Here is a 26,315-nt window from a genome sequence, read left to right as displayed (position 1 = left end):
TTCAATTATGCTTTAGTTTTCCATTTCCATTTTCACTCGCAAATCACTCGGCGTACCAGTGCATGGAGTGAACGGCATTAAGAGAGAGAAGGTTGACCTTTCTCATGATGGCTTACTTCCATGCGATATTCGGCCGTTGTGGTACAGCCGCCAGACTGTGTAATCATAATAAAATAAAGTGAAATCCATACTAAAAGTCCATTAAGAGACTACAGACTACCTCGCTGGCTATGATCATAACAGCATGGCCGTCGTGCTGTTTAGTTCATTTTCTAGAGTCTGTTGGCCAAGCAGTTTTATTTAAACTTAGACGGTTACTCTATAAGCTATCCATTTAACTTTTCATTTGGTAAAAGTAAGTGAACCAACTTGCGAAAGTTTGGCCTGTTTCAAGGTACCTGTTAGGAGTAGAGGCAATTTTACTGGACGCCACATTGTGAACAAAAATCAACCGCGAAACAGGTGACGCGCTGAATTATTTCGCAACATCAAAACGCGCGAATTTCAAAGGTCCAACAACATCACAGCGATGAAAGGTGCAACACTATACCTTGAAGATGGATCAGCCTATCCTGGGAAAATGTTTGGTGCAGAGACTAGTAGCCCGGGCGAAGTTGGTTAGTTTAGATTTTCATTCAACGCATAATTTGTACTGTTGTTAATTGTTTTTATAAAAAAGTGAACAATAATGTCTAGAGTGAATGACAGAGACTGAGAGAGAGACAGGTGGCTGAGAAGAGTTAATTAATTAGGAAGCCTAGGAGACTCATAGTAGGACCCTCACCTGTTGGCTGGCACTGGTAGCAGCCAGCTAAGGGCATATCTGTAGTCCCACTCCTCTATGTTTGATGATTTGCATTAATTCATTTCCTTCTCATTTGTCTCAAACATTAGAATTTACTCTTCAAATGGAAACATCAAAGAACAACCACAAAATAACAATGTCATGAGACAGGACACCCCAAAAGTAAACTTAACTTTAAGAATCACTGTTGACAAAAAACAAATGCTTAGGCCTACAGTAATTACAATGTAAAATTTTTGAATAGTTAAAACATTGAAAATTAAATATTTCATTAGGTGTACATATGGCCCTTAGATTTTTTTGCAGTAGGGGGGCCTATGTAATTTCAGTTATACAGTAGTTATAAAGAGTTTACTACATACATTAAACCAAGGACTTTCACAACTGTTACCAGGATAGGAAGCTGGCTGGTTTAAGCCGTCTTTCTTGAATTAGCCTTATGTGTGGTATTGTTATGCTTATGAGGCAAATAAGTGCAATCTGCACATGCTCAGAAAACCAAAACTTTCCTTAGCCACACCATGACCACACTGCGTATCGGCTAGGTGTACAGCTAGGCCTAGCCGAGAATTACAGTACGGTAAATCAAAGGAAAATAAGTGTAATAATTTCACTTGACATGCAAATCAATCATACTTACACACTTAAAAACAAACTAGTCTACCATTAAAATCTCCTGCAAGTTAAGATATAAGGCAAGTATGTCTGCAAATTTGAATTTAAATTGATGTGATTAGGCTAGCTAGACCCGGCCTAGGCCATGTCTATCCGCTTATAAAAATGCAGAAAAAAGACCCAAAAACAAATTAGAACTAGAGATACTGTGTTCAATAGAACATGAACCCAGTCATTTTTTACGAGATAACCACTGTGACATTTAAGCTCAACTTGTGAACACCCCCATGTTTGGTAGGGTCTGTCTAATGCAATTGGTCCAATCGTTAGTCATTATGCAATATTTGATAATTTTCACTATAGTGACCCTTGTCATTTTTTACCTATAGGTGAAGAGTAGTTTTTCATGTTTAGAAGGTCCTAAGGATCATTCCTAGTAAATTTGAACTCAATTGGGCTATTTTGAAAATTTGACCCTGATGGCCCCTATGATACCAGACAGAGGTGTAGGAGGTGTCACTGGTTCTATAATGATCAAATTTGATTGTATTCGGTTCAATCGTTTGCCATTAGTAACATTTTGAACCTTTGATCTATGATCTTTGACATATGGGGTGAAGAGTATTTTTTGTGTTTAGAAGGTCCTAAGGATCATTCCTAGTAAATTTGAGCTCAATTGGGCTATTTTGAAAATTTAACCCAGATGACCCCTATGTGACCCCTGATCCTAGACTGGGGTGTAGGAGGTGTCGCCGGTTCCTAATGATGAAATTTGATGGAATTTGGTCCAATGGTTTGCCATTAGTAGCATTTTGAAATGTTACTAGAGAGAATGAAAGAATAACCATTTAATGACCTTTGACCGTAAATTGCTGAACACCATAAAGACCCTACCTTATGCCAATACATATGTGCCCATTGACAAGACTGCTATGTTATTTGTGACAAAAGAAGTCTTTTATTCATTTTTTTGAAAGTTTTTTACACTAATGACCCCTATGTAACCTTTAACCCCCAAACAGTGAACACCCCATTTATGAGAGGTGTCACCGATTATACTGACCAGGTTTGGTTGAAATCGACACAACAGTTTGGCACTAGTAGCGTTTTGAAATGTTGCCAGAAAAAACATAAAAATTACCCCTTAATGACCTTTGACCCTTTATCCCTGAACACCCTCTAGAATCTGCCTTATGCCAATGTATATGTGCAAAGGACAAGACTGTGCTACATTATTTGTGAGACAAATAGTCTTATACGATTTTTGGTTTTTTTCACCCTAATGCCCTTTATGTGACCTTTGACCCCAGGTTGTGAACAACACATAAATGGGACGTGGCACCTGTTCTACTGACCAAGTTTTAATTAAATCGGTCTAGTAATTAAGTAAGTAAGTAAACAATTCATCATAAAATTCCATAAAAACATAAAAATTGATGCCATTCACTTAACAGATTTTGGAAACATGTTAAAATACAATTTTTAAAATAAATAAGATTTAAAATTGGAATTTTATTTAAATTAGGCATCCATATTTCCCTCCAAAATACTTGCTTCCCCCCCAAATATCACAGTTAAAAACTCACCTAAAATCACCTTACGGTATATTGCGAGTTAGCACCCCCCTCAACTGATCTTCAACCCCCACTTAACCTTTGTGCCCCAAAATTTGCAAGTGATATCCGGTGGGAAGTGAACCCACGACCTCCAGATAACTATCCCAGCACATAACCATGTGACTACAGAGCCTGCACATAGTGACTAGATAGTGTTGAATCCAAACCCCAAGTAGCAGAGGATACTGCAAATGCTATTTTGAAGTGAGTTTGCGTCAGGAAAATATAGAAGTGACGTTTCTGCCTACCATGATTGTACCGAATACTCAATATGTTCCCAAATTCTAAAGTGATTCAGGTGGGAAGTGAACCCACGACTTCCAGAACCAGGCGCCATTGTGATGAGTTGTTATACGGAGCAGAACATTATACAATGGACTCTATTGAGTTTTATTTCAGTATGGTCTTACTCGCCATCTTTATTTATCTCCTCCCCTTGACCCAGAGGGCTCACTCTCCAGATTGCATACTACAATCAACACAGCCATAACCACTAGATAACTCAGCTTGTGATAGAATCCTAATGATTTATAAAAATATATCTTTATCGTTAATGACAACCAGATGAAACTTTTCTGAGAATAATACAGTATCATGCTTTTATTAATTAACTTACAGTATTTGATTTATTCCTTTCTCTATAGTTTTCCAGACTGGTATGGTTGGTTACCCAGAGTCGCTCACCGACCCATCATATAAGTCACAAATTCTTGTTCTAACCTATCCCCTGATTGGTAATTATGGCATCCCTGGCAACGATACTGATGAATTGGGACTGCTGAAGTGGTTTGAGTCTAAGGAAATCCATGTGGCTGGTTTGATTGTTGGTGAGATCTCCACAGAATACAGCCATTGGGCAGCTGTGAGGTCTCTGTCTGATTGGCTGAAAGAAAACAATATTCCGGCCATGTGTAGTAAGTATTCTGTTTCCCAATTCATTTCAGTTTCTTCTGCTATTTATAGACGAGTGCCACAAGCTTCTGCTTTTTATTATTGGTAGCATTCCTTTAATGTAACTGAGAATATTAAAATTGTGGCTTATGTTGTCATAATAAGATAAAATACTCAATAAAGCTTTAATTCACATAAAATAGTGCACTTATAAAATAAAAGATGCAATGGTAAGTTGTTGTGATGCATAGTGTTATGAGTAGGTGTGTGATTTTCAGTTATTATTACCAGGGACGTCCAAAAGTGGGAGGGGGGAGCCGAAATTTGTGCCAATCAAGACAACAATGCTCTAAGGGATCTGGGGGCATGTCCCCGTGAAATTTGTGTGTTCTAGACGCCCGAAAATAACATTTGAGGCGTTCTGGGCTATCATTTTTTTCTTTTTCTTTCTTTTTTTTAACCTCCCAAAAGGGGGAACCGGGGTTGGGCCACCCCTCTGTCCCCCTAAATCTGATTACCAATTATTTTGTATCACCAGAAGAGCAACCACATTCTGCAAACTTTGGAAAGCTGGTATAGATATTATTAGATATGTTGATGTACTGTAATTTCATTTCAAGGATCACAATATGAGCAACCGACATCATTATCATCTAATTATAATGTCTCAAGAAATCTTTTTTTTTTTTATTTGTCAATTATATAGACATTGATACAAGACGCTTGACAAAGAATATCAGGGAATGTGGAACTATGCTGGGCAAGGTATCTCACTTCTTCATATTACTAGTATTATAATTCTTATATTCAGTATAAAAGTAAACTTGTTATCCACTGTTTCTAATCACAATCCAATCCTGCTCTTCTTGCTTCTTCAGATTGTCATAGATGGAACCATTCCAGATTCTGTCACATTTTACGATCCAAATGCTGAACATTTGGTAGCACAAGTTTCTACAAGAGTAAGTTCTTTGTAGCTGGATACAGTTGCTTGTAGCAGGATACATTTACCTGTAGTAGGATACGTTTACCTGTAGCATGATACATTTACTTGTAGCAGGATATATTTACTTGTAGCACAAGTTTGCACCAAGATATTGTTTACTTATTGAACAAGCCATCAGTTCATTTATACTATCTTATTTGTTGAAATAATAAGCCTTTTATTAAATATATTATAGTTCTATATAATAAATACTGCTACCCAATAAATTTAGAAAATTATTTTAAAATTATATTTTTTTATATGCTCGGAACTAGGATTTTGTCTCCCAGGTCTAAAATGGAAATGGCACCCCTTTTCAACTCAGAGGTTCCATGCTCTGTAAAATTCATCAGGTGGAGCTGTGGACAATCGTGTGTGTTAGACTGAATACTTGTAAAATTAAGACTTACTAATTGCTAACAAAATTATATTGTCTTTTGTTATATTTCTGCATAGCAACCCACGATCTTTAACCCTGATGGTAAATTGAAAATTGTTGCAGTGGATTGCGGAATGAAAAACAACCAGATTCGATTAATGGCAAGAAAAGGAGCTTGCGTCAAAGTAGTGCCATGGGATCATCCAATCAGAAATGAAGGTAGGCTATTAAAGATCTGTTCACTCTCATCACTATCACAAATTTGTGTGATGTGCCCATATATGGGCATGATGGTATCATATTACTGTACATCCAAATATGGCCATCACATTTACTTGTCACATAAAATGTGGTAGTGTGGAGAATATATATATATATATAATCTACTATGTACACAGTGTGCAGCCTACTCCTTTTAGGGGTACAGTATTCTCAATCTTCTAAGAGTGTTTTACTTATACCAAATAAAAGCAAGCAATCACATCCTACAAGGTACCCACTCCTGTGTAGAAAGAAACAAATGCAGTTATGTGTGTGAGCAAGAATTCTTGTAATCATCTACCACCTATTTCCTCTTTCAGAATATGATGGGTTGTTTCTTAGCAACGGTCCAGGTGACCCAACAAAGTGCAGTGTGACCATTGATAACTTAAAAGCCATTTTGAACGAATCAAACCCAAAGCCAGTGTTTGGAATCTGTCTTGGTCATCAGCTCTGCTCCCTTGCAGCTGGAGCTAAATCCTACAAAATGAAGTAAGGTGATTTTTATTTGTCAAATAGACATGTTGTGACATTTTAAAATATTGGTTATACAGTACTTAATTTTTTTTATAGATTTTAATCCATTATTCCCCATTAAAAGAACTTAAATCATCTTAGTTATGTGCCAAAATTTCCAAATACTCAGTTTTCCGGATAGATCAACCACCTTACATAGTGGATACTCATTTTTTGAATTCATTTTTTTTTCCAGATATGGTAATCGTGGCCATAATCAACCGTGTACTCATAGCGGTACAGGCCGTTGTTACATCACCACTCAAAATCATGGTTTTGCTATTGATGCCAAGAACCTACCAGAGGAGTGGTCTGTCCTGTTCACCAATGCTAACGATCACACCAATGAAGGCATTGTACATAACTCCAAACCATTTTTCAGCGTACAATTCCATCCCGAACACATGGGCGGCCCACAAGATTTGGAATTCCTTTTTGATATTTTCCTAAACACAGTACTGGCGTACAAGGAAGGCGAGGGATCGCTTGGGTAAGTTGAGATTTTCATTAACGACAATTAACTGACCTTAATGTGATCCTCTGATGACCTTTCAATTAATTAAATGACAGCACCATGATGCATAGATTATAATACATTAAAAAGTATCCTACCTGATTCCATTTACATTTACCCTCTTCCTCTAGCATGACCGTCAAGGAACGCATTCAGTCCAAGATGGAGTACAACCCTAGATCCACTTCCAAGTTTCAGAATTCCAGACCTAATAAAGTGCTGATCCTGGGATCAGGTGGACTTTCCATTGGGCAAGCTGGTGAATTTGACTACTCAGGATCTCAGGTTAGTTTTTAGTATTTGTTAAAAGTCAATTTAAAGTTCTTTTTTTAGGAAGCAAGCTTTATGTACGTAACAAGCCTTGTGGGTGGTTGGGTTTCTTCTTGAATAACAATACCCTGGGTTTTTTCCCTTGCTATACCATAAAACCTTTGTCTTTTTTATCTTTTCAGGCCATCAAAGCTTTAAAAGAAGAAGGAATTGGATCTATCCTAATCAACCCCAACATTGCAACTGTACAGACATCAAGAGGAATGGCAGACAGGGTATACTTCTTGCCAATTACACCAGAATATGTTACACAGGTACGCAGCACTAAAAATTATAATTAATATTTTTTTTTAATTTTGTAACAAACTTATTTTTCATAATGCAGTTGACAAAACATTAACTATGATGTTTTCTGATTGGCCAATATTTATCATGTGATGCTGATGACTAAGTACATCTTAATTTCAGGTGATAAAGAGTGAGAGGCCTGATGGTATCCTACTCAATTTTGGGGGTCAAACTGGCTTAAATTGTGGGGTACAGCTACAACGACTCGGAGTTCTTGAGAAATACAATGTGGAGGTAATGGGCACACCAGTACAATCAATCATCAACACAGAGGATAGAAAAGTATTCGCAGACAAGATGGAAGAAATCGCGGAGAAAGTTGCACCGAGCGAAGCGGCCTACTCTGTTGAACAGGTAAGTGCTTCTGATCAGTATTTGAGGTTACTTTTTACTTGTTGACATTCTCAATATTAATTCAAATCAAATTTATTCAGCATCACATCAGAACAATTACAATACATATATAACAAAATTGCGGTAGTTAATGACAGTTTAATCATACCATTAAATGTGGCAGATGCCTATTATCATTGTTAATATTATTACAGTATTATTATGAAAATTACAGGATAATAATAGTATGTTAGACTTAATAGTGCTTTATGCCAACAAGGCTTAGCTCCCTTGGAGAATTCCATAATGTTGCAGCTGTAATTAGCAACTACCAGGCACCATTTTACTGCTAGGTGGAGAGAGACAACCTTAGGTAAAGTGCCTTGCCTAAGGACACAAGCAAAATGCACGTGGATGGATTGAACCTCGGGCCTCAAGGTTGAACCGCACTAATAATAATAAAAGAAGGTAAACATTTATACTGGGTGTTATTTAATCTACAGGCTGTTGCAGCAGCAGAGAGGATAGGTTATCCAGTTTTGGTCCGGGCAGCATTTGCACTTGGTGGATTAGGGTCAGGATTTGCTGACAACAAGGAACAACTGCTGAAGATCGCAACTGGAGCATTTTCTCATACCAGTCAAGTCTTAATCGATAAATCTCTCAAAGGATGGAAGGAGGTTGAGTATGAGGTCGTGAGAGATGCTTACGATAACTGTATCACGGTAAGCAGTTATAAAAAAACTTTTTGAAACATTTCAAAGAAATAGAAATATATAATCAAATGTTCTGTTAAAAAGAAAATGGATACAGCAGTGAGAATAGTATTATTTAAAAAATAATGTTTAATTAAATTTTATAAATCACCTAAAATTAAAAAATTTTTCCAGCTACAATATGAAATGTATTTACTTTTAAACTTTACTTACTATAATTCATGTGATTCACTTGAATAAATAAATATTCATTACTTTGTCTTGTAAGTATATAGTTTTGTTATCAAGAACAGATTATATGAAATAACATCCAATATCACAGGTTATTATCACTTACAACAATGTAATTGGATCTCGCATGTCATATGCATCGATAACACTAATCCTTGCAAACAGCTTACATTCCATGCCACCAAGAACACTAGCCTTGGAAAAAGAACTCCATCCATCGTGGATAGAGTTTTCACCTTTAGCGGACTATCAAAATAATTAATTAACATAATATGTTGATTTGATAATAACATACATACATTACATACATGAGATTAATGAAATTTATTTAAATTCAATTGATGAATGATTGATATTTTTTATTATTGTTTATTTCCATAGGTGTGCAACATGGAAAATGTGGATCCTTTGGGAATCCACACGGGAGAATCAATTGTTGTGGCACCGAGTCAAACTCTCACCAACATTGAATACAACATGCTGCGTACTACAGCCATCAAGGTCATCCGCCATCTTGGAATCATCGGTGAATGCAACATCCAGTATGCACTCAATCCCATGTCGCAAGAGGTACGTAAATGATATCATTTTATTATTTTCTTGTATGAAATGTATTGATAGTTTTAAGTTTGTGAAACCATTTGCTCTTATTGGATGTAATTTTCTCTGGGGGAAAAAAAATTATTATGTTCTACAACTGATTTTTCTAAGACAAAAAGGGTGTTTGATGGAAAACTTGGGTCAATAAAAATTCTTCTCAGATAAGTTTATAAAATCAGTCCAGGTCCAGTGTACATACCTGGCTTGTGTGTGTTTTATGAAAGAATAGAAGTTTACCCCCAATGCTGTGGCTTAATTCAGCTCCAGCTACAAGTGCCTCTTAATAGGTGCTATGGTAGTCATGGGTGATGGCCGTGTTCAATTCAGTACAATGGCGCTGTAATTATTAATTATTCTCCTACCTTTAAAAACAAAAAATAATATATATCTGAAATAATTCATAAGTTCCTGCATCAGTGAAGCAATAATCCCAATTTGTCTTGCAGTATTTCATCATCGAGGTAAATGCACGTTTGTCAAGGAGCTCAGCCTTGGCCAGTAAAGCCACAGGTTATCCACTAGCCTATGTTGCTGCCAAGCTCTCTCTAGGAATTCCTCTACCACGTCTACGTAACACGGTCACCAATGAAACCACTGCCTGTTTTGAGCCTAGCTTGGATTACTGCGTGGTAAAGATTCCTCGTTGGGATTTGAATAAGTTCAACAGAGTCAGCACAAAGGTCAGTTACAATTTGGTCCTGGTGCAAAGGTTATTTCAATTTGATTAATTTAGCTTGGTCATAGTTCAATGGCCAGTTGGATTTGATTCATGCAAATGAGGTTCAAAGATCAATGATTGTTGTATCTAAAATAAACATTAGTATTTGTGTAAGCTTTGTTTTGATAAATTCGATCTACTTTTCTACTCTTAGATTGGCAGCTCAATGAAAAGTGTGGGTGAAGTGATGGCTGTTGGTCGTAAGTTTGAGGAAGCTCTTCAGAAGGCTCTACGGATGGTAAATGAGAACACAGGTGGTTTTGATCCAGGGACAGATCAACCAACAGATGAGGTAAGGTAGCCACCAACAGTGGCATAACCAGGGGGGGTCATCACAGTGCCTGAGCACCCCTTTTTTCAAATGTGGAAACAGTAATAGTAAGTTAATGGAAATAAATGGCAAAGTATAAGTTAATGCTAGACGTTAACCAAATTATGATTAAGTAACAACCATCGATATGACCAGTCCAAGTTTTGCACCTTGTATAAAGTTCAGTGAATGTAATATTTCTATAAAGCACCCATTTTCAAAATTTACTATTCACAGCTACTGAGCATGCCCACAGACAAGCGAATCTACATCCTTTCTGCTGCCTTGCATGCTGGCTATTCCATTGATCGCCTCTACTCCCTCACGAAGATTGATCCTTGGTTTCTGCACAAAATGAAGAATATTGTTGACTTGAATGGACGTCTGAAAGCCTACCAGGAAAAGGAGCTGCCAGTTGATGTTCTATTGGAAGCTAAGCAACTTGGCTTCTGTGATAGACAAATTGCTAAGGCCATTATGAGGTACGGAAACAATTAGTTTACAGAGGGAAGAATAATTGTTTTGGAAGGTTCTACAGTAATATTTAAGCTCACATGTTTTCCTATCTGGATTGTTGTAAGGTTTTTTACCTATATAAATGGATAAATTACTGAAATTTAGAATGAAAGTATTTGTATTTTCTTTTTATATCTTGTTAGCACCGAATTAGCAGTCCGAACAATGCGCCAGAACTTTGGAATCAAACCATTCGTGAAGCAAATTGACACAGTAGCAGCTGAATGGCCGGCAAGCACAAACTATCTTTACCTGACCTATAATGGTACATCCCATGACCTCGACTTCCCCGGAGGTTATGTGATGGTGATTGGTTCAGGAGTTTATCGTATTGGAAGCAGCGTGGAATTTGATTGGTGCGCTGTTGGATGTATTACAGAACTCAGAAAGGTATGTGCTGCAGAAAAATCCCAACATGGAACATTTACATGTCTGCTGAAGGTCTGTGAAGACTATCAAACTCTGTGGCAAAAAAAAACTATTGTATCCCTCCATATATATATGTGCCTATATATGGTCATGATGTGCCTATATATGGTCATGATGTGCCTATATATGGTCATGATGTGCCTATATATGGTCATGATGTGCCTATATATGGTCATGATGTACCTATATATAGTCATGATGTGCCTATATATGGTCATGGTGTGATGTCATAATGGCTATATTTAGGCATGTCAAATAATAGTCTGGACTGAACTTTGTTGACATTTTGTATGCAAATTGCACCAGTTTATTAATGAATATTCATTTATGTTTATGTGAACTGTCAGACTAAAGCTACATTTACACTAGGCACAATAACACAACAACAACATGTCATTGCATCGTTTCTTCAACACTGAGGGATTTTGATCATGTCTAGTGTAAATGGAGCTTAACATAGTGAACCCTGTGATATTTAAAACAGTGTTAAATTTGATCTTTGACCTTTTACATGCAAATTAATTTTGTTAATGAATATGCAATATACTTGTTTTTGATAATGATTAATTGTTTTTGTTTAGATGGGCTATCAAACTATTATGGTGAACTATAACCCAGAAACTGTGAGCACAGACTATGACATGTGTGACCGACTATATTTTGATGAAATCTCGTTTGAGACTGTGATGGACATTTACGAAGCTGAAACGCCAGAGGGCATCATCTTATCCATGGGAGGTCAACTGCCAAACAACATTGCGATGGCACTGCATAGGCAACAGGTCAGTTGATCATATTTTTTAGATTTTGAGTATCAATAACTTGTCATATTCTTTATAAGGAGTTTTGAATGTTGAATTTTACGTATATTTATATGCCACCTTTTCCATAGCTCTCAGAGAAACTTATTCCGTATTACTTTCTCATCCCAAACAGACTCCTGCCAATTACACGCATCTAGTCCACGGCACAAGCTATACCAGAACCCTTGCTCTTTTCAAAAGATGCATCACAGTTTATTATGCAATGTTTTTTTAATGTTAATTAAATAATCAAACATATTTTTATTTCTCTAAGCTGTATGAGGCTAGATTAATCAGTCACTGCCGGATGAGAAAGAAATAAAATGAATATGTATATGAACATATTTTTTTGTTTCTTATCACTTCAGTGTACAGTACTTGGAAGCTCCCCTGAGTCTGTTGATAATGCAGAGAACAGGTTCAAGTTCTCTCGAATGTTGGACCATGTTAACATCAGCCAACCTCAGTGGAAGGAACTAACCAATTTAAACGTAAGCATTTACTCTGTGGTATCAAATTGATTTTAACAAAATCGTATTGAAGTTTGCCTGCAGACCAAACATGTAATTTATGTATGAAATATAACAAACAAAGTCTATTTCAAAAAACCAGATGAATTTGTTTCAACAAACTATATATTGAAAAATTACATATTTTGAGAATTAAAAATAAAATATTGCATTGACTTAATACAGTATATGTATACATGCCTGCTTAGTAACTTAAACATGCATTATATTTAGGGTTGAACACGATTTTAATCACACTGTTATTGCTACCTAAGTTGTTTGAAAATGTTAATGCTTACGATTTACAGGAAGCTAAGGAGTTCTGTGACCGTGTAAGCTACCCTTGCCTGATTCGTCCATCCTACGTCTTGAGTGGAGCTGCCATGGCAGTAGCTCACACTGACTTTGATCTTGAGATGTACTTAAACAATGCTGTTGCCGTCTCGAAGGAACACCCAGTAGTCATCTCAAAGTTCATCCAGGAAGCCAAAGAAATCGATGTTGATGCTGTTGCCAGTAATGGAAAAGTCATTGCCGTGGCAATATCGGAGCATGTGGAGAACGCAGGAGTGCATTCTGGAGACGCTAGTCTGGTGACGCCACCTCAGGATTTGAACCAGGAGACCATCGATAAGATCCTTGCCATCGTGAATGCCATTGGCAGGGCTCTGGAGGTTACTGGCCCATACAATCTCCAACTTATTGCAAAGGTATTGAGAGTACATTTACTTTGTGTATGATGGTGTATAAATAATAGTTTGTTATTTATTAGTATTATTTTGTTTTATTTTAATTTAATTTCTTTTTATTAGGTTATCATTAGTAAGGGTCTTGTTATTATCACTTTGATTATTAGTATGATTATTACTCAAGATTATCAAATATTTTTAGTATTGTGATTATTTTTATTTAGCACAATATATCAAAAACATGAAGCATCCCATACATTATACCATGTAGACATTTTGGCTGCAATTATCTTCATCCAAATAATATGAATTTCAATTGTTTACCTTATTTTAAATTTCATTTGCTATTTTTGGAAAAACACAGTAAAATCATTAAAGCTTATTATTTCAAGGAATTAATCATTTGCTGTTTTTTCTGTTTTAATTTCAGGACAACCAGTTAAAGGTTATAGAGTGTAACCTCCGTGTCTCTCGCTCGTTTCCATTTGTTTCCAAAACTCTTGGGTATGACTTTATTGCCATAGCAACTAGGGTGATAATGGGTGAAAATGTTGAACCAATTAAATGTCTGATAGAATGTGGAAAAGTAGGAGTAAAGGTATGTACAATAGAACAATTACCTTCAGCTGAGACTGCCTTTTTATTATTAATAATATAATAATTTTTTTTGTCATATACATTGTGCTATTCTCCTTGAATATATAAATGTCTTAAGAGCTTCATATATTCTGGATGAATAATAGGTGGATGGATGATGGGTAATAATAGAAGATGGATAGATAGGATGAATAATGTATGAATAATAGGGGGATGGATGGTTGATAATAATAGATGATGGATAGATAGGATGAATGATGGATGGGTAGATAGATGAATAATAGGTGGATGGATGATGGATAATAAATAGATAGTGGATTGATAGAAGGATGAATGATGGATGGGTAGGTGGCTGAATGGATGAATATTGAAGGATGGATGGATGATGAATAAATGATCATATGAATGAACAAACAAATAAATGCATGTATGAATAATGGATTAGTGGATGGATGGATGAATGAATGCATAGAGAGATGGATGAATGATGGATTGAGCTAGGAATGGTGGATGAATGAACAAAGTATGTAATAAGAAGAAAGAATGGATTAATAAACAGGTGAATGCATGGATATGTATGAATGAATAGATAAAGGAATGATAAAGGATGAATACATTTTTAAGGTAGTTATTTTATTATATTAAAATGCTTAAATGAAATTTCTAAAAATTTTCAGGTGCCTCAGTTTTCTTTCTCTCGTCTTGCTGGAGCTGATACATTGCTTGGCGTTGAGATGTCAAGTACTGGAGAGGTTGCAGGATTCGGTGAGAACCGATATGAGGCATACCTCAAAGCTATGCTCAGCTCCGGATTTAAAATACCAAAAAAGAATATCTTATTGTCAATTGGGAGTTACAAGGTATGTATGTGACTGTGGTCACTAAAATGTAGCCATCATATAATATTATGTATTTTCATTGAGCATCCATTCCAGTAAACTTGTTTACTCCAGTAAACTTGTTAACAAGTAATAATAATAATAGATGGATTAACTGTATATAGCCCAAATAAACGAGGTCTCTATGCACTCGGGACTAAATGTTGCACTTTTCAATAACTTTCTCCTCCCCTGAGGGTCACTACATGTCCTCTGCAGCCAGTAAACCGGCACAACCCCCTACTCATTTCGAAAGATGTACTGGGTTCTTTAAAGTACATATGAGCATTTTTGTACACTGGGCCTACGGTTTATAGTCCTTATCCGAGAAGACTTGTTCCACTACCAGAAATATAGGAGGGAGCCAGCCGTGAACCCGTGCCGATATTGTTGGCTATGATCACGGTGCCCCTGCCAAGTGTCCCGCAGGTAGCAAGAGCCCTGGAAATCGGGACAGCCTCCCACACTCCTGCAAGCACACAAAATCCCCAACAAATTAACTCATCTCCCACATAATATTTGCATATTTTTACTTTTTATTATCAATAATCTTTCGGTATTTAGTGATTCAGATGTGTTAAGAAAACTCATTTAACTATTTCTTCCAAATTGGGACCCCTGGTGAGTCCATAAATTTACTGGTAATTTTTCTTGACTTGTACAGTGGAAAGTGGAGATGTTGGGGGCAGTGAGAACAATGGAAAACATGAAGTACAGCCTGTATGGTAGCATGGGAACTGCTGACTACTACGCTGCACAAGGTGTACAGGTAGGAATCTAAACATATCTAAAATAACTCTAAATTATTTAATACTAAGTTCCCTTAAATTTTTTGGGGGTGCTAGATTTGTTCATAAATATTTACTGCACATTGATGTTTTGTCCCCTTTAGAAATCACATACCAAATAGCACATAACACAAAAAAAAATTCCTTCCCTGTATACCCAGTTGAAGTTTTTGTTTTTTCATCTTCCTTTTTCTTCTTGCTTTTGTTGGATAATTGCAATATTCTTTTATCTTAACTGCAAGAAGTAAGCTTTAAGGTGGTGAACCACATTTGGCTCTTAGGGGGTGTCCCTTAAACCCAGTGCTCAGAACCTCCCTTTTGCATATACTGGCTACAGGCCTGGCATTCCATAGGGGGATAGAATCTTGCCAATTGTTGTTACAGTTAACAATCTAACAATTATCCCTGTAACAGCGTTTTGGGTGCTGGCTTGGAGTTTTTCTTTCCTAGTTTTTTACATCTGTTCACTTGTTTTTACCAGTAGAGACCCTTGTACTGTGCCAGGTATATATCTAAATAAATGCATAAAATACAGTTTAATGTTTTTGATTTTTGTAGGTTACACCTGTTGATTGGCCGTTTGAAGAGGAGGAGGAATCGGGACAAAAAAATGCACCTCAGCGAAACATCGCTGATTACATCATGGATAAACACTTTGATCTGGTCATTAACTTACCGATGCGTAATGGTGGGTCACGTCGAGCTTCCTCATTCATCACCAAAGGATACCGTACCAGACGTATGGCCATCGATAAGGAGATCCCTCTTATAACTGATGTGAAGATCGCAAAACTGTTCATTGAGGTGTGTAAAAATTATGTGCAAATTTTTAACAAATGTATCTTAGGTACCAGTGATCATTTAAAATTACGTTTTATTCTTTAAGGACTTTCTTTTTCTGTTGTTCTTTACTCAACACTTGCTTCAACCAGTAGCTTTCTTCTGCTCTGCTCTTTTTCTATTTTTTATTTATTTTTTTTTTTGCTGCCCTGCTTACAGCAAATACTCTGTTTTGAGAAAAAGAGATTACATGATTTTAAAAATACAGTGTTTTTCCATTTCAACTGACCTCAAACAAATTTCTGAGCCTGTACAGATTTAACTTGATCTGTTTCACTAGGTTTATTAGCATAAGAATTATGCACCGACCATAGAATCAGGCCTGCAGGACAAGAAGCCCTATCCTGGTACAGTTAAAAGTTCTTGTATTGGTCTTTTTTATTTTCAATTTCAATTTTTGTTATACTTGGACCACCCAATTGCATACTAAAAGCAATTATGAATGTAAAGGTGATGGTTAATCTTCATTCATCCAAAAATAGAAATGAATAGTAGCTCGCTATAATTACAAATAGTATATTTACATTATTGTATAGTAATGTTGCACTGTTTGAGTCTCTCTAATTATTTATTATTATTGTTATTAATAATTATTGTTATTAAAATAATTTGTATTCAATATTCATCTTTATTGTTACATTCCAATCAGGCATTACGTAGGGTTGGTGGCTCTCCTAGCGTATCAACTCACATTGATTGCATGGCGTCTAACCGAATCATCAAGTTGCCTGGTCTCATAGATGTTCACGTTCATCTTCGCGAGCCTGGCTTCACCCACAAGGAGGATTTTGCCTCAGGAACTGCTGCTGCGCTGGCTGGTGGGATCACGCTTGTTGGTGTGATGCCAAATACAAGCCCGACTGTCACAGATCAAGCTTCATTCCTGCTAGCCCAGAAGGTAGGTCAGGAGACATAGCTAATTAAAATACCATCCTGTCATGCATGCATATTGTTGATTTTGTGGTTCATTAGTAAGAATTAAGCTTAGGAGCAGAAATTCAATGGTTTGTATGCTAACAAGTTATGATACTATATTATAATTACCTTGCCCTCTGGTGGGCATGTAAAGTTGTTGGTTCTATGTATATAATAGTTCTACACAATAACTCGAGTTTTTTATTTTAATACATTTGCAGTTATTTAAAACTTTTAGTAAATGTTGTTGGTAAACTGACCAATCGGAAATGTTTTTTTTTTTTTTTGTCAAATGGATAACTTATTGCAAATTAACAATGTACAAGGTGCGTTGTGGATAAATAATTTCCTGCTTCGTTCTGTATTGTAAATAAATTTTGGTGGTGTGAAATCCATGGTAGTTTTTGAAGTATGTTATTATGTATTCATATTAATTCATATTTTTTTCGGCATTGTTTAATTTTAGCTCGCGCGAATTGGCGCTCGATGTGATTATGCCCTCTATGCTGGTGCTGGACCGAATAATTGGGAAGAACTTCAGAAGATTGCGACATCGTCTTGTGCCCTTAAGATGTATCTGAACGAAACGTTTTCCACCTTGATGTTGGAAGACCTCACTATCTGGAAGAAGGTAAACAACTCATTTTTCCTTAAAGTTTATTGGAATTTGTATAGTGTTTGCATTATTATAAATGGCAGTAACAAATTTTATCAAGGTTTTATATATAATAGGAAAAAAAAGAATATAATAAAAATGATATTAATGACGCCAAATAAAGAGTTCTTTAACTTTTGTTATTTGTAGCATTTTGAGAACTGGCCAAAACACATCCCAATTTGTTGCCATGCTGAGGGCAAGACAACAGCAGCCATTTTGTTCATGGCGAAGATGTTTGATCGGTCTGTTCATATTTGCCATGTTGCCAGAAAAGAAGAAGTAAGTCTTATAATTTATTTTAACAATGAGATTCTCTCCTAATGTTTCTTAGTACTTAGAGTGGAGTTGAAAAAGATGCTTGCTTTCTAATCCCATGGTCCTGGGTTCAATTCCTGTCACAGTAATAGGATTTCTTCTCACGACCAAAAACAACTCCAATCCCTATAATCCTCATGAGACTTACAGTAGTCTATGTAGAGCATTTTGTGTGTGTGTGTTTCTTGCAATGGGATTGCCACTTAAAAGTGATTTAAGTTCACTGTTAAGTTCTATCTTTGGCCCTAGTGCCTAAAGCTGAGTAAAATAACAAACTAAAAAAAATGTTAATTGTGTATTAGTTATTTTTCAAACGCCACCTATCATAATTACGTTTTTAAATGTCTACACTGTGTTGTGTTGACACCTATGCTATATATTTCCTCATATGATTTCATACAACTTTTTCCTTATTTCAGATTGAGATGGTAAAATTAGCCAAAGAATCTGGCATGCAAGTGACCTGTGAGGTGACCCCTCATCACCTCTTTTTAACCAATGAAGACCTGGATGTCATAGGTCATGCCAGAGGTCAGGTCAGACCAGTATTGTGTTCGAATGAAGACCAGCAGGCCTTGTGGGACAATCTGAAGCTCATTGATTGCTTTGCTACAGATCATGGTGAGTTGTGTGACCACAGGGTTTGCATTCAATTACAAACACTTTTGACAACTTAACAACCATTACATTTGCAATCAGGCTTGGAAAGAAAAGTTTGTGCCACCGACCATGAAAATTGTCTCAATAAAATTTTTCCAGTTTATACTAACTATATTATAATAGAAGGTATTTTATGTACCGTTAAAGATATTTAAGATCTATTATTTGTCCTTTACAATATATTTGCATTTTCTTTACATAAATTTAATAATAATATCATATAATGAAATATTTTGTTGGCAGCACCTCATACAGTAGAAGAAAAAGACTCGACCAAAGCACCTCCTGGATATCCTGGACTGGAGACTATGCTGCCCCTGCTGCTAACTGCTGTAGATGAAGGCAAGCTAACATTGGAGGTTAGTAGTACTGTATGTCTGTCTGTCTAATGCTGGACACTCACTGCCCCCAGCGGGTGTTGCATCGTCTAGGGCTCATAGGGAGTGGAGTTAGTCATTGTACAACGCAGAAAATGCCCGGCTTGACATGTTTTAACATGCTTAAGCTTGTGTAGTTCAACGGTAAATCATCAGTGGTGGTAAGGTGGAAATTCTCATTGGGTGCCAGTTAAGATTGTAAACATTTTTCTTTCTCTTCAGGATATTATCCAGCGTCTCTATACCAATCCTCGTCGCATCTTTGGATTCCCAGAGCAGAAAGACACGTACATTGAGGTAGACTTGGATCAGGAATGGTGCATTCCAAATCACATGACCTACACAAAAAGCAAATGGACTCCCTTTGCTGGACGCAGTGTTAAAGGAATGGTCCGCCGAGTTGTTTTACGTGGTGAAGTAGCCTATGTGGATGGAAGGGTGAGTAACCAAATTTAGCACATGTCTTATAAATCAGATTTATTTCAGTGAAAATAAAAGAGGTTAGGATCTGTTTTTGCGTAGAAAACCAAATTCTTTAAATATGAATAGTGATAATAATAATGATGGTAATTGTGGTGGTGATGATGATAAGGTTAATTAAAAATTTAAGAACAATAACATTAATAATACCCACATTTTAGAAGCACGTTGAAGATTATTTTATTATTTTAAATTTAATTTTCTGCTTGTACTTATGGCTTCACATCCCTTCAATAAAAGTTTGATTAGTAAATATATTTAAAAGAAAAATAAATTAATTATTTTTACATTTAAATTGCATTCAACTTCAAATGTCTTTTAGGTTTTAGTGCCAACTGGTTTTGGAAAGGATATCCGTAGTGCTCAAGATGGTTTCCCAACTTCCCAACCACTGACAGTGCAAGTACCAGGACCTTCTCCGCTTCCTTTACCAGGATCTGTGCCATCTTCAGCACCATCATCTCCTCGTAGAAGTGAAAGATTCACCTTGCCGCCCAGAGTACACAGAGTGTCAGAATCTGGTGCTGGTGGAGGTTAGTCGGCAGAATTTGTGTAAATATAACAATAATAATAATAAATTAATTTGATATAATTTTTATATCCATTACCGTAAATGCTTGAATAAACACAGTGGCTGTTTTACAATTTTGGAGGCTTCAGTGCGACACTTATACAAAGTATTGCCGTGGCGCTTTCCATGCTCATTCCAAAGTTACCTATCTCACGTATTCCTGTAGTTTGGTATTTCTAACATAGGTCCTGCATCATCGTAAATAAACGTTTATAAAGAAATGCTTGTGTTGTTTATTAATTTTAACACTGTACATTGTATTCAAAACCCAGTTCCTTAAAGTGTTTCTTTACACGCACGGTAATAATATATGCGCTTATTCCAGAGCAGCACCGGCACTTACCAAACAAAAATCAGGTTTAGTGCGGTGCTTATTTCGAGCATTTACAGTAATTTTGATATTGTTCCTCTATTATTAATTACCTTATATTCTCGACTCATTTCATTTTTATTAAGTTTTCTATGTCAGCATTTATGTATGACTGAGCTTCCTAATCTTTGTATAGGATTTGTAATTAATATGATATTATCAACTTGTTCTTAGATGCAGCCAACCTAACTGGACTGCTGTCACCTCCTCCTGGACCTAGCAGTACTGGACGAGCCTTGTTTCTCACCCCAACTTCTACAGGCTCTACTCCTCAAGGTGGCGGACATTACGCCTTGGTGCCAGCCATGTTGATGCCTAGCGAACTTAAGCACAGTCTTGTTGGCAAGCATATTCTGAGTGCTGCTCAATTGACCAAGGAACATGTGAGCAAGTTTTTATGATATTCATAAGCAATTGGTATTAGTACATTGATTTTGTAATATTTGTTTTATCTGGTTGTTTTACAAACTTGTTGATGAATAAAGATTAGATATAGATAATGAATTGGTTTACAGACCAGAAAGTATAGGAATGGAAAGGCAATGGAAAGTAAGAGAAATAGATATGACATGAAATGTAATGATGAAATCCATTTACATATACCAACCAATCCAATACATATACCAACATATAAACAGCAGCATTAGAAAGACAGGTAAACACAGATGGAAAGTTACGCTTAACAGAGCAGCGAGTGAAAGGTTGTTACTGGTGATCATAGTAATGTTGATGTTAGGAGCAGTCTGATGCACCAGTTGCAGTTCTGTTTCTCAAGCTTATGTGTTTTACTGTATTGTGAAATAAATTATTCTGATTTTTTTTTTTACTCTAATATCTGGAACATTTGTTTGTAGCTTCATCATCTGTTCAATGTTGCACATAACATGAGGTTGATGGTGCAAAGAGACCGACCACTGGACTACATCTTAAAGGTATGCACAGTTTTCAATGTTTTCACTGTCTTACCTCCTCTTTCACATCCCTAATGTGTTAAGCAACAGTACTGCTGTCACTGAAACAGCTGCAGGTTATATAATGTCACTATTTTCACTGCCGTTATATCATCACCACACCAATGTCACTAATCAGCAACATATTTATTGTCAACATTCTCAATATTTTTAAAATCCAGACTTGTAATGAATTTATCTTGTTACTCTAAGATATATTGTTATATTTAGGGCAAAGTAATGGCGTGTATGTTCTATGAAGTGAGCACCCGTACTGCCAGCTCTTTCCAAGCAGCGATGCAGCGGCTTGGTGGAAGCGCCATTATTCTCAATCAAGCTTTCTCTTCCCACAAGAAAGGCGAAACATTGGCAGGTCAGTTCTCAAATTCTCTTTTTTTGTTGATAGACTGCAAAATACATTAACCACACAGGGATAGAATCCCATATGTTGATAAACATGTTGCAGGCCTAAAAAAAACTTTTGTAGTAATGGTGGAGCAAAAATTACACATGTAGCTATCATTTTTGTCTTTCAGATACAACTCAAGTGATGGGTGGTTACTGTGATGTGATAGTAATTAGACACCCTGAACCAAACGCAGTACAGACTGCAGCCCAGCATTGCCGCAAACCGGTGATCAATGCAGGTGATGGTGTTGGGGAACATCCCACGCAGGCACTGCTGGATGTCTTCACCATCAGAGAAGAGATTGGTACCGTCAATGGACTTACGGTAAGTATTTTTAGCCAAAGGATCACCTTAAAAGCCTAATGATTTGTCATGGCCCTGTCAAATACAATATTCAAATGTAAATAATATGATTGAAGGAGAGTCAATATGATTTTGAGGCCCCTAATAATCATCTAGAGTATAGCCGATCTATTTGCAGAGATTGTTTTCTGAAGATACCATAGCTGGTGGTCTTCCACTTGGAGATTATTATACACCTGCTACAGATGTAGATATTGGAATTATAGTGTGTACAGAATGTTTTCATTATAATTTATTTGAAATACTTCACACCACCATACAATCCATGGACATGAAATGCAGGGGAGGTACCGAACAATGGAAGCACCAATAGAGAGCGCCTTTCGTAGTTGAATTTCTCTATACCACCACTTGGACACCATTGAACACTAAGAATAATTAACACAATTTTTAAATCCTTTATTCTTATTTTGTGCCTTAGATTACAATGGTGGGAGATCTGAAGCATGGTCGTACAGTACACTCACTTGCTCGATTGCTGACACTTTACCGTGTTAAACTACGCTTTGTTTCACCAAAAAATTTGCGGATGCCAGACAAAGTCATTGCATATGTAAAAGAAAAGGGAATACAGCAGGTAAATTTTCATTATATGCTTTTGAATTGATCTGTGTTTTCTTTGGCAGTAGATTGTTACCAAGAATGAGCCTGTTGACTTTGTTTCTGAATATTTTAATTACGTTGTTTTGCCTTGGAATGGCGACATCATTTCATTGATACCTGGATCGGGGATTTTCTTGTATGAATGCAACAGTGAGCACGTATGTTATTAATCTGGATCTTGTCAACCTTTAGGGTGTGTGTAGCGCTAACCGTTAGTATGTATGTGAGAACGCCCGATTGGTTAGGAAGTTGACCACATTTCTACAATTAACCAGAAGTATGCATGTCCTATTGGCCATGGATCCCACCATCTGGCCATCCCAGGGCAAGACAACGTAACTGCTACAGTATTATATTTTTGTGCAGTTACGTTGTTTTGCCTTGGAATGGCAACATCATTTCATTGATACCTGGATCAGGGATTTTCTTGTATGAACACAACAGTGAGCACGTATATTATTAATCTGGATCTTGTCAACCATTAACTGGTGTGTGTGGGTGTGTGTATGGGTGCGTGTGTGTGTGTGTGAACATAGCCGAATTTACATTACCTCCAAATTATAGTTTAATTTACAATAGCTGGGGGAATGAGGTGGTATAAGGTGAATTTTATATACTCAAGTGTAATTTTTTGCTCTGTTAATTTTCAGCAGGAATACATTTTCCTTAGTATTGCATCCTCATGCCCCCAGATAAGTTGTTGAGATCATCAGATAATTTAATTGTTGCTAATGGGACAGTACTTTGTTTTAAATCATATTGTTGTGGCTAACATTGCAGGATGAGTTTAGCTCTCTTGAAGCTGCCCTACCAGACACCGATGTCTTGTACTTAACTCGCATCCAGAAGGAAAGATTTGCCTCAGAAGAAGAATATGAAAAGGTATCGGTTGTTGATTTTTTCTAAGATCAATTAATTGTTTAAACTAAACAATTTGAAAACTACATAAAAATCCTCTATTTCGATAGTTTCTTAAATGTTGTGTCAAGCATAGATGTATAATCTAGCCTTTAGCACAGTGCATTGATGGAATTAATGTACACAATCAATCACAGAGGGCTTATTGTCAATCAATAAATTATTTTTTTTTAAGTTTTTAAAAATTTGTAAACAATTTCTATTCATTTGCAGTCTGTTGGTCAATTTGTTTTGACCCCCAACATAATGACACGTGCCAAGGAAAAGATGGTGGTGTTGCATCCTCTACCAAGAGTTAATGAGATCAGGTAAGGTGTATTTATATTTTTATATAGTATGAGGACAAATCATGTTTATTATTCTCTTGATGCCTTTGGTTTAGGTGTCTGCTGTAGATTTGTCTCTTTGGAGTCCATTGGCGCTGATTTCCAATCGATAATACAGCATTAAACTCATGAAATATTGTGAATTTGCGGGTGAAGGGTTATTTTCCTAGAGATCCTTGCTTTCAGGAGACCTGGGACCCCTGCATTTGATTGTGTTTCTGTAGTAGTAATCATTCTTTTTTTATCGCAGTCCTGCAGTTGATCGTGACCCAAGAGCAGCCTACTTCCGTCAAGCAGAATGTGGCATGTACGTCCGAATGGCTCTTCTGGCACTGGTCCTGGGAAAGTGCTGAATGGTGTATGTATGACCATGGCATGTCTGGTGATCAGAAAGTGCAAGATGTTGCAACAAAAATATTTACTTAAATGTCTTTTAATGAAAAAAAACAAGCAGCAGCTAAACAAGCTTAAAATTAAGGCACTGCTTAGAATAACTACTGTACTGTACATTGTATTTTGCTTCAATTTTCTAAAGACTAAACAATAAAAAATCAATTGTATTAGGAATTCTAATCTAATCTAATGATCATGCTATTTGAGGTGTTAAAACTCATTAAGACACAAAAAGCATTCCGTGAAAGAATATTATGGTGGTGGTATTTCTAGTTAAATAATAGTACAGTATAATATTAAAGCACAGCCTGTACGCACAAAGACTGGAAGAGTAACTGTTTGCACTCAGGAATGATAACCAAACCCAACGATTTAATCTATATATTAATTTCAATGTTGTTGTATCAAGCCACTGCACAATTATGCTTTAAATGAGCAAATAAAGATAATATCTTATGTATACAACTGTCTTCTTTTTTATTCATCTTTAACAATGAGCTCCAGGAAAATAATTTCCCTTTCTTTTTATTACTTTTTTAGTACTATTACTCAGAAAATGTTTTACTGTATGAGGTATGAGATTCGTTCTGGTAGATCAGTGATAAAAAAAAATAAAGGCCCATTTCAATCGGGGTATAGCTGAAATTACGTAGTCACCAATATTTTTACTGAAATGTCCTTCAGTGATTTGTAAAGAAGCAGCAGCTACAAAAGTTTAAAATCAAGCCACTACTTAAAGCCTTTTCCAGATTTTATTTGACAAAAACATGTGACAGACATCATGTCTGTATATGGGCATACAACAGATTTATTCCAATAAAATTTGATAGTCTAACCACAGCTTAAGAATAACCATTGCACTGTACAGTACTTAATATTATGGTGGTGGTGTCTTTGGATAAATAACAGTACAGTAGTTCTCAAAAAAGGAAGCTTTCGATTGCACGACAGTAGATGGAACGTAATGACGTCACTAAAAGTCATCTGCGTATGCGAAAATGTTATCTTCGTCACATGGATTTTAGGATGCAATTTGCCATGGCCATGTATGCAGAGAATGTAGGACTGTCACACATGAGTGATTCCGTTCTAGCGTCGAAATCGAAAGCTCCCTAATATTAAAGCACAATCCAGTGGTGGATCTAGAGGGGGTAAACAGGATGGCTAGCCACCCCACTTCAGTGACATGAAAAAAAAAATTTTCACTCGTCTTGTGTGTGTGCTTCTCATGTATACATGTTACATGTAGTAGTCACGAAGATGCCTGAAAATTGTGGAAATGAACTGCATAAATGACCCAGGTTTTAACTAAAGTGTGCTGTACAACTAGTACTCATCTCTGCTTACAAACATCTGAATTACTGTACTTATAATACATGACTCCAGTGCGAAATAGCGTGTAATAATAATTATATTAGTTTTCGGCACACGAAGGAGGTAAAATAAATTTAAAATACATTAAAGGCAATTGAGTTTTATTTTCAGTGGAACATCGCAGCAATTAACTAGATTCTCCAGATGTTCCCAACTCAGCCTTTAGGCTTTGAAGTAGGTAAGCCTAAGGTAAATACATTAAAGACAATGTTTTTAATTGTTTTTTTCTATTACGTCACACATATTAATTAGAAATCGATGGTTGCAGAAAATCATCATGAAAAATTTGTTGGCACAACTCACAAAATGTCCTCACCTTTCCAAACACATCTGCGCCCTTGGCAAAACCACCCGACCCAGCTTGGTGCTTAGCAAATCGCATTATCCACCCCCTATTGCTAAATCCTAGATCCACCACTGCAAACTGAACACTCAGGAATGATATTTAAATCAAGCGATTTGGCTATATATTAATT

At 36.4% G+C, this 26,315-nt stretch overlaps 1 protein-coding gene across 2 annotated transcripts in view; it reads left to right on the top strand.

Moving 5' to 3' along the window:
- LOC117111265 (CAD protein-like) overlaps nucleotides 1-24,927 on the top strand; it is a 34,844-nt gene extending 9,917 nt beyond the window's left edge. The window contains exons 1-38 of one of the 2 annotated variants that reach the window (XM_033254177.1): nucleotides 217-617; nucleotides 3,681-3,950; nucleotides 4,634-4,692; nucleotides 4,806-4,889; nucleotides 5,369-5,510; nucleotides 5,873-6,044; nucleotides 6,265-6,558; nucleotides 6,714-6,867; nucleotides 7,035-7,166; nucleotides 7,321-7,554; nucleotides 8,037-8,258; nucleotides 8,862-9,050; nucleotides 9,527-9,760; nucleotides 9,953-10,090; nucleotides 10,346-10,590; nucleotides 10,768-11,014; nucleotides 11,635-11,835; nucleotides 12,225-12,347; nucleotides 12,674-13,075; nucleotides 13,485-13,652; nucleotides 14,329-14,511; nucleotides 15,194-15,298; nucleotides 15,876-16,121; nucleotides 16,807-17,055; nucleotides 17,539-17,703; nucleotides 17,878-18,009; nucleotides 18,465-18,666; nucleotides 18,949-19,064; nucleotides 19,305-19,520; nucleotides 19,885-20,095; nucleotides 20,678-20,886; nucleotides 21,358-21,435; nucleotides 21,685-21,826; nucleotides 21,990-22,186; nucleotides 22,647-22,802; nucleotides 23,609-23,710; nucleotides 23,960-24,054; nucleotides 24,323-24,927. In XM_033254177.1, coding sequence (XP_033110068.1) covers nucleotides 530-617; nucleotides 3,681-3,950; nucleotides 4,634-4,692; nucleotides 4,806-4,889; nucleotides 5,369-5,510; nucleotides 5,873-6,044; nucleotides 6,265-6,558; nucleotides 6,714-6,867; nucleotides 7,035-7,166; nucleotides 7,321-7,554; nucleotides 8,037-8,258; nucleotides 8,862-9,050; nucleotides 9,527-9,760; nucleotides 9,953-10,090; nucleotides 10,346-10,590; nucleotides 10,768-11,014; nucleotides 11,635-11,835; nucleotides 12,225-12,347; nucleotides 12,674-13,075; nucleotides 13,485-13,652; nucleotides 14,329-14,511; nucleotides 15,194-15,298; nucleotides 15,876-16,121; nucleotides 16,807-17,055; nucleotides 17,539-17,703; nucleotides 17,878-18,009; nucleotides 18,465-18,666; nucleotides 18,949-19,064; nucleotides 19,305-19,520; nucleotides 19,885-20,095; nucleotides 20,678-20,886; nucleotides 21,358-21,435; nucleotides 21,685-21,826; nucleotides 21,990-22,186; nucleotides 22,647-22,802; nucleotides 23,609-23,710; nucleotides 23,960-24,054; nucleotides 24,323-24,425 — 6,705 coding nt within the window. In that variant the 5' untranslated portion in view covers nucleotides 217-529 and the 3' untranslated portion in view covers nucleotides 24,426-24,927. Of the gene's footprint in view, nucleotides 1-216; nucleotides 618-3,680; nucleotides 3,951-4,633; nucleotides 4,693-4,805; nucleotides 4,890-5,368; nucleotides 5,511-5,872; nucleotides 6,045-6,264; nucleotides 6,559-6,713; nucleotides 6,868-7,034; nucleotides 7,167-7,320; nucleotides 7,555-8,036; nucleotides 8,259-8,861; nucleotides 9,051-9,526; nucleotides 9,761-9,952; nucleotides 10,091-10,345; nucleotides 10,591-10,767; nucleotides 11,015-11,634; nucleotides 11,836-12,224; nucleotides 12,348-12,673; nucleotides 13,076-13,484; nucleotides 13,653-14,328; nucleotides 14,512-15,193; nucleotides 15,299-15,875; nucleotides 16,122-16,806; nucleotides 17,056-17,538; nucleotides 17,704-17,877; nucleotides 18,010-18,464; nucleotides 18,667-18,948; nucleotides 19,065-19,304; nucleotides 19,521-19,884; nucleotides 20,096-20,677; nucleotides 20,887-21,357; nucleotides 21,436-21,684; nucleotides 21,827-21,989; nucleotides 22,187-22,646; nucleotides 22,803-23,608; nucleotides 23,711-23,959; nucleotides 24,055-24,322 lie in introns of those variants that run through there. The other variant, XM_033254178.1, reaches the window with a different exon arrangement.
- Nucleotides 24,928-26,315: the final 1,388 nt, after the last annotated feature.

The sequence above is a fragment of the Anneissia japonica genome, unplaced genomic scaffold (genome assembly GCF_011630105.1).
Source record: "Anneissia japonica isolate Jap-2015-1 unplaced genomic scaffold, ASM1163010v1 scaffold287797_len360924_cov175, whole genome shotgun sequence".
Classification (NCBI taxonomy): domain Eukaryota; kingdom Metazoa; phylum Echinodermata; class Crinoidea; order Comatulida; family Comatulidae; genus Anneissia; species Anneissia japonica.
This window is presented reverse-complemented; position numbering and strand designations above follow the sequence as displayed.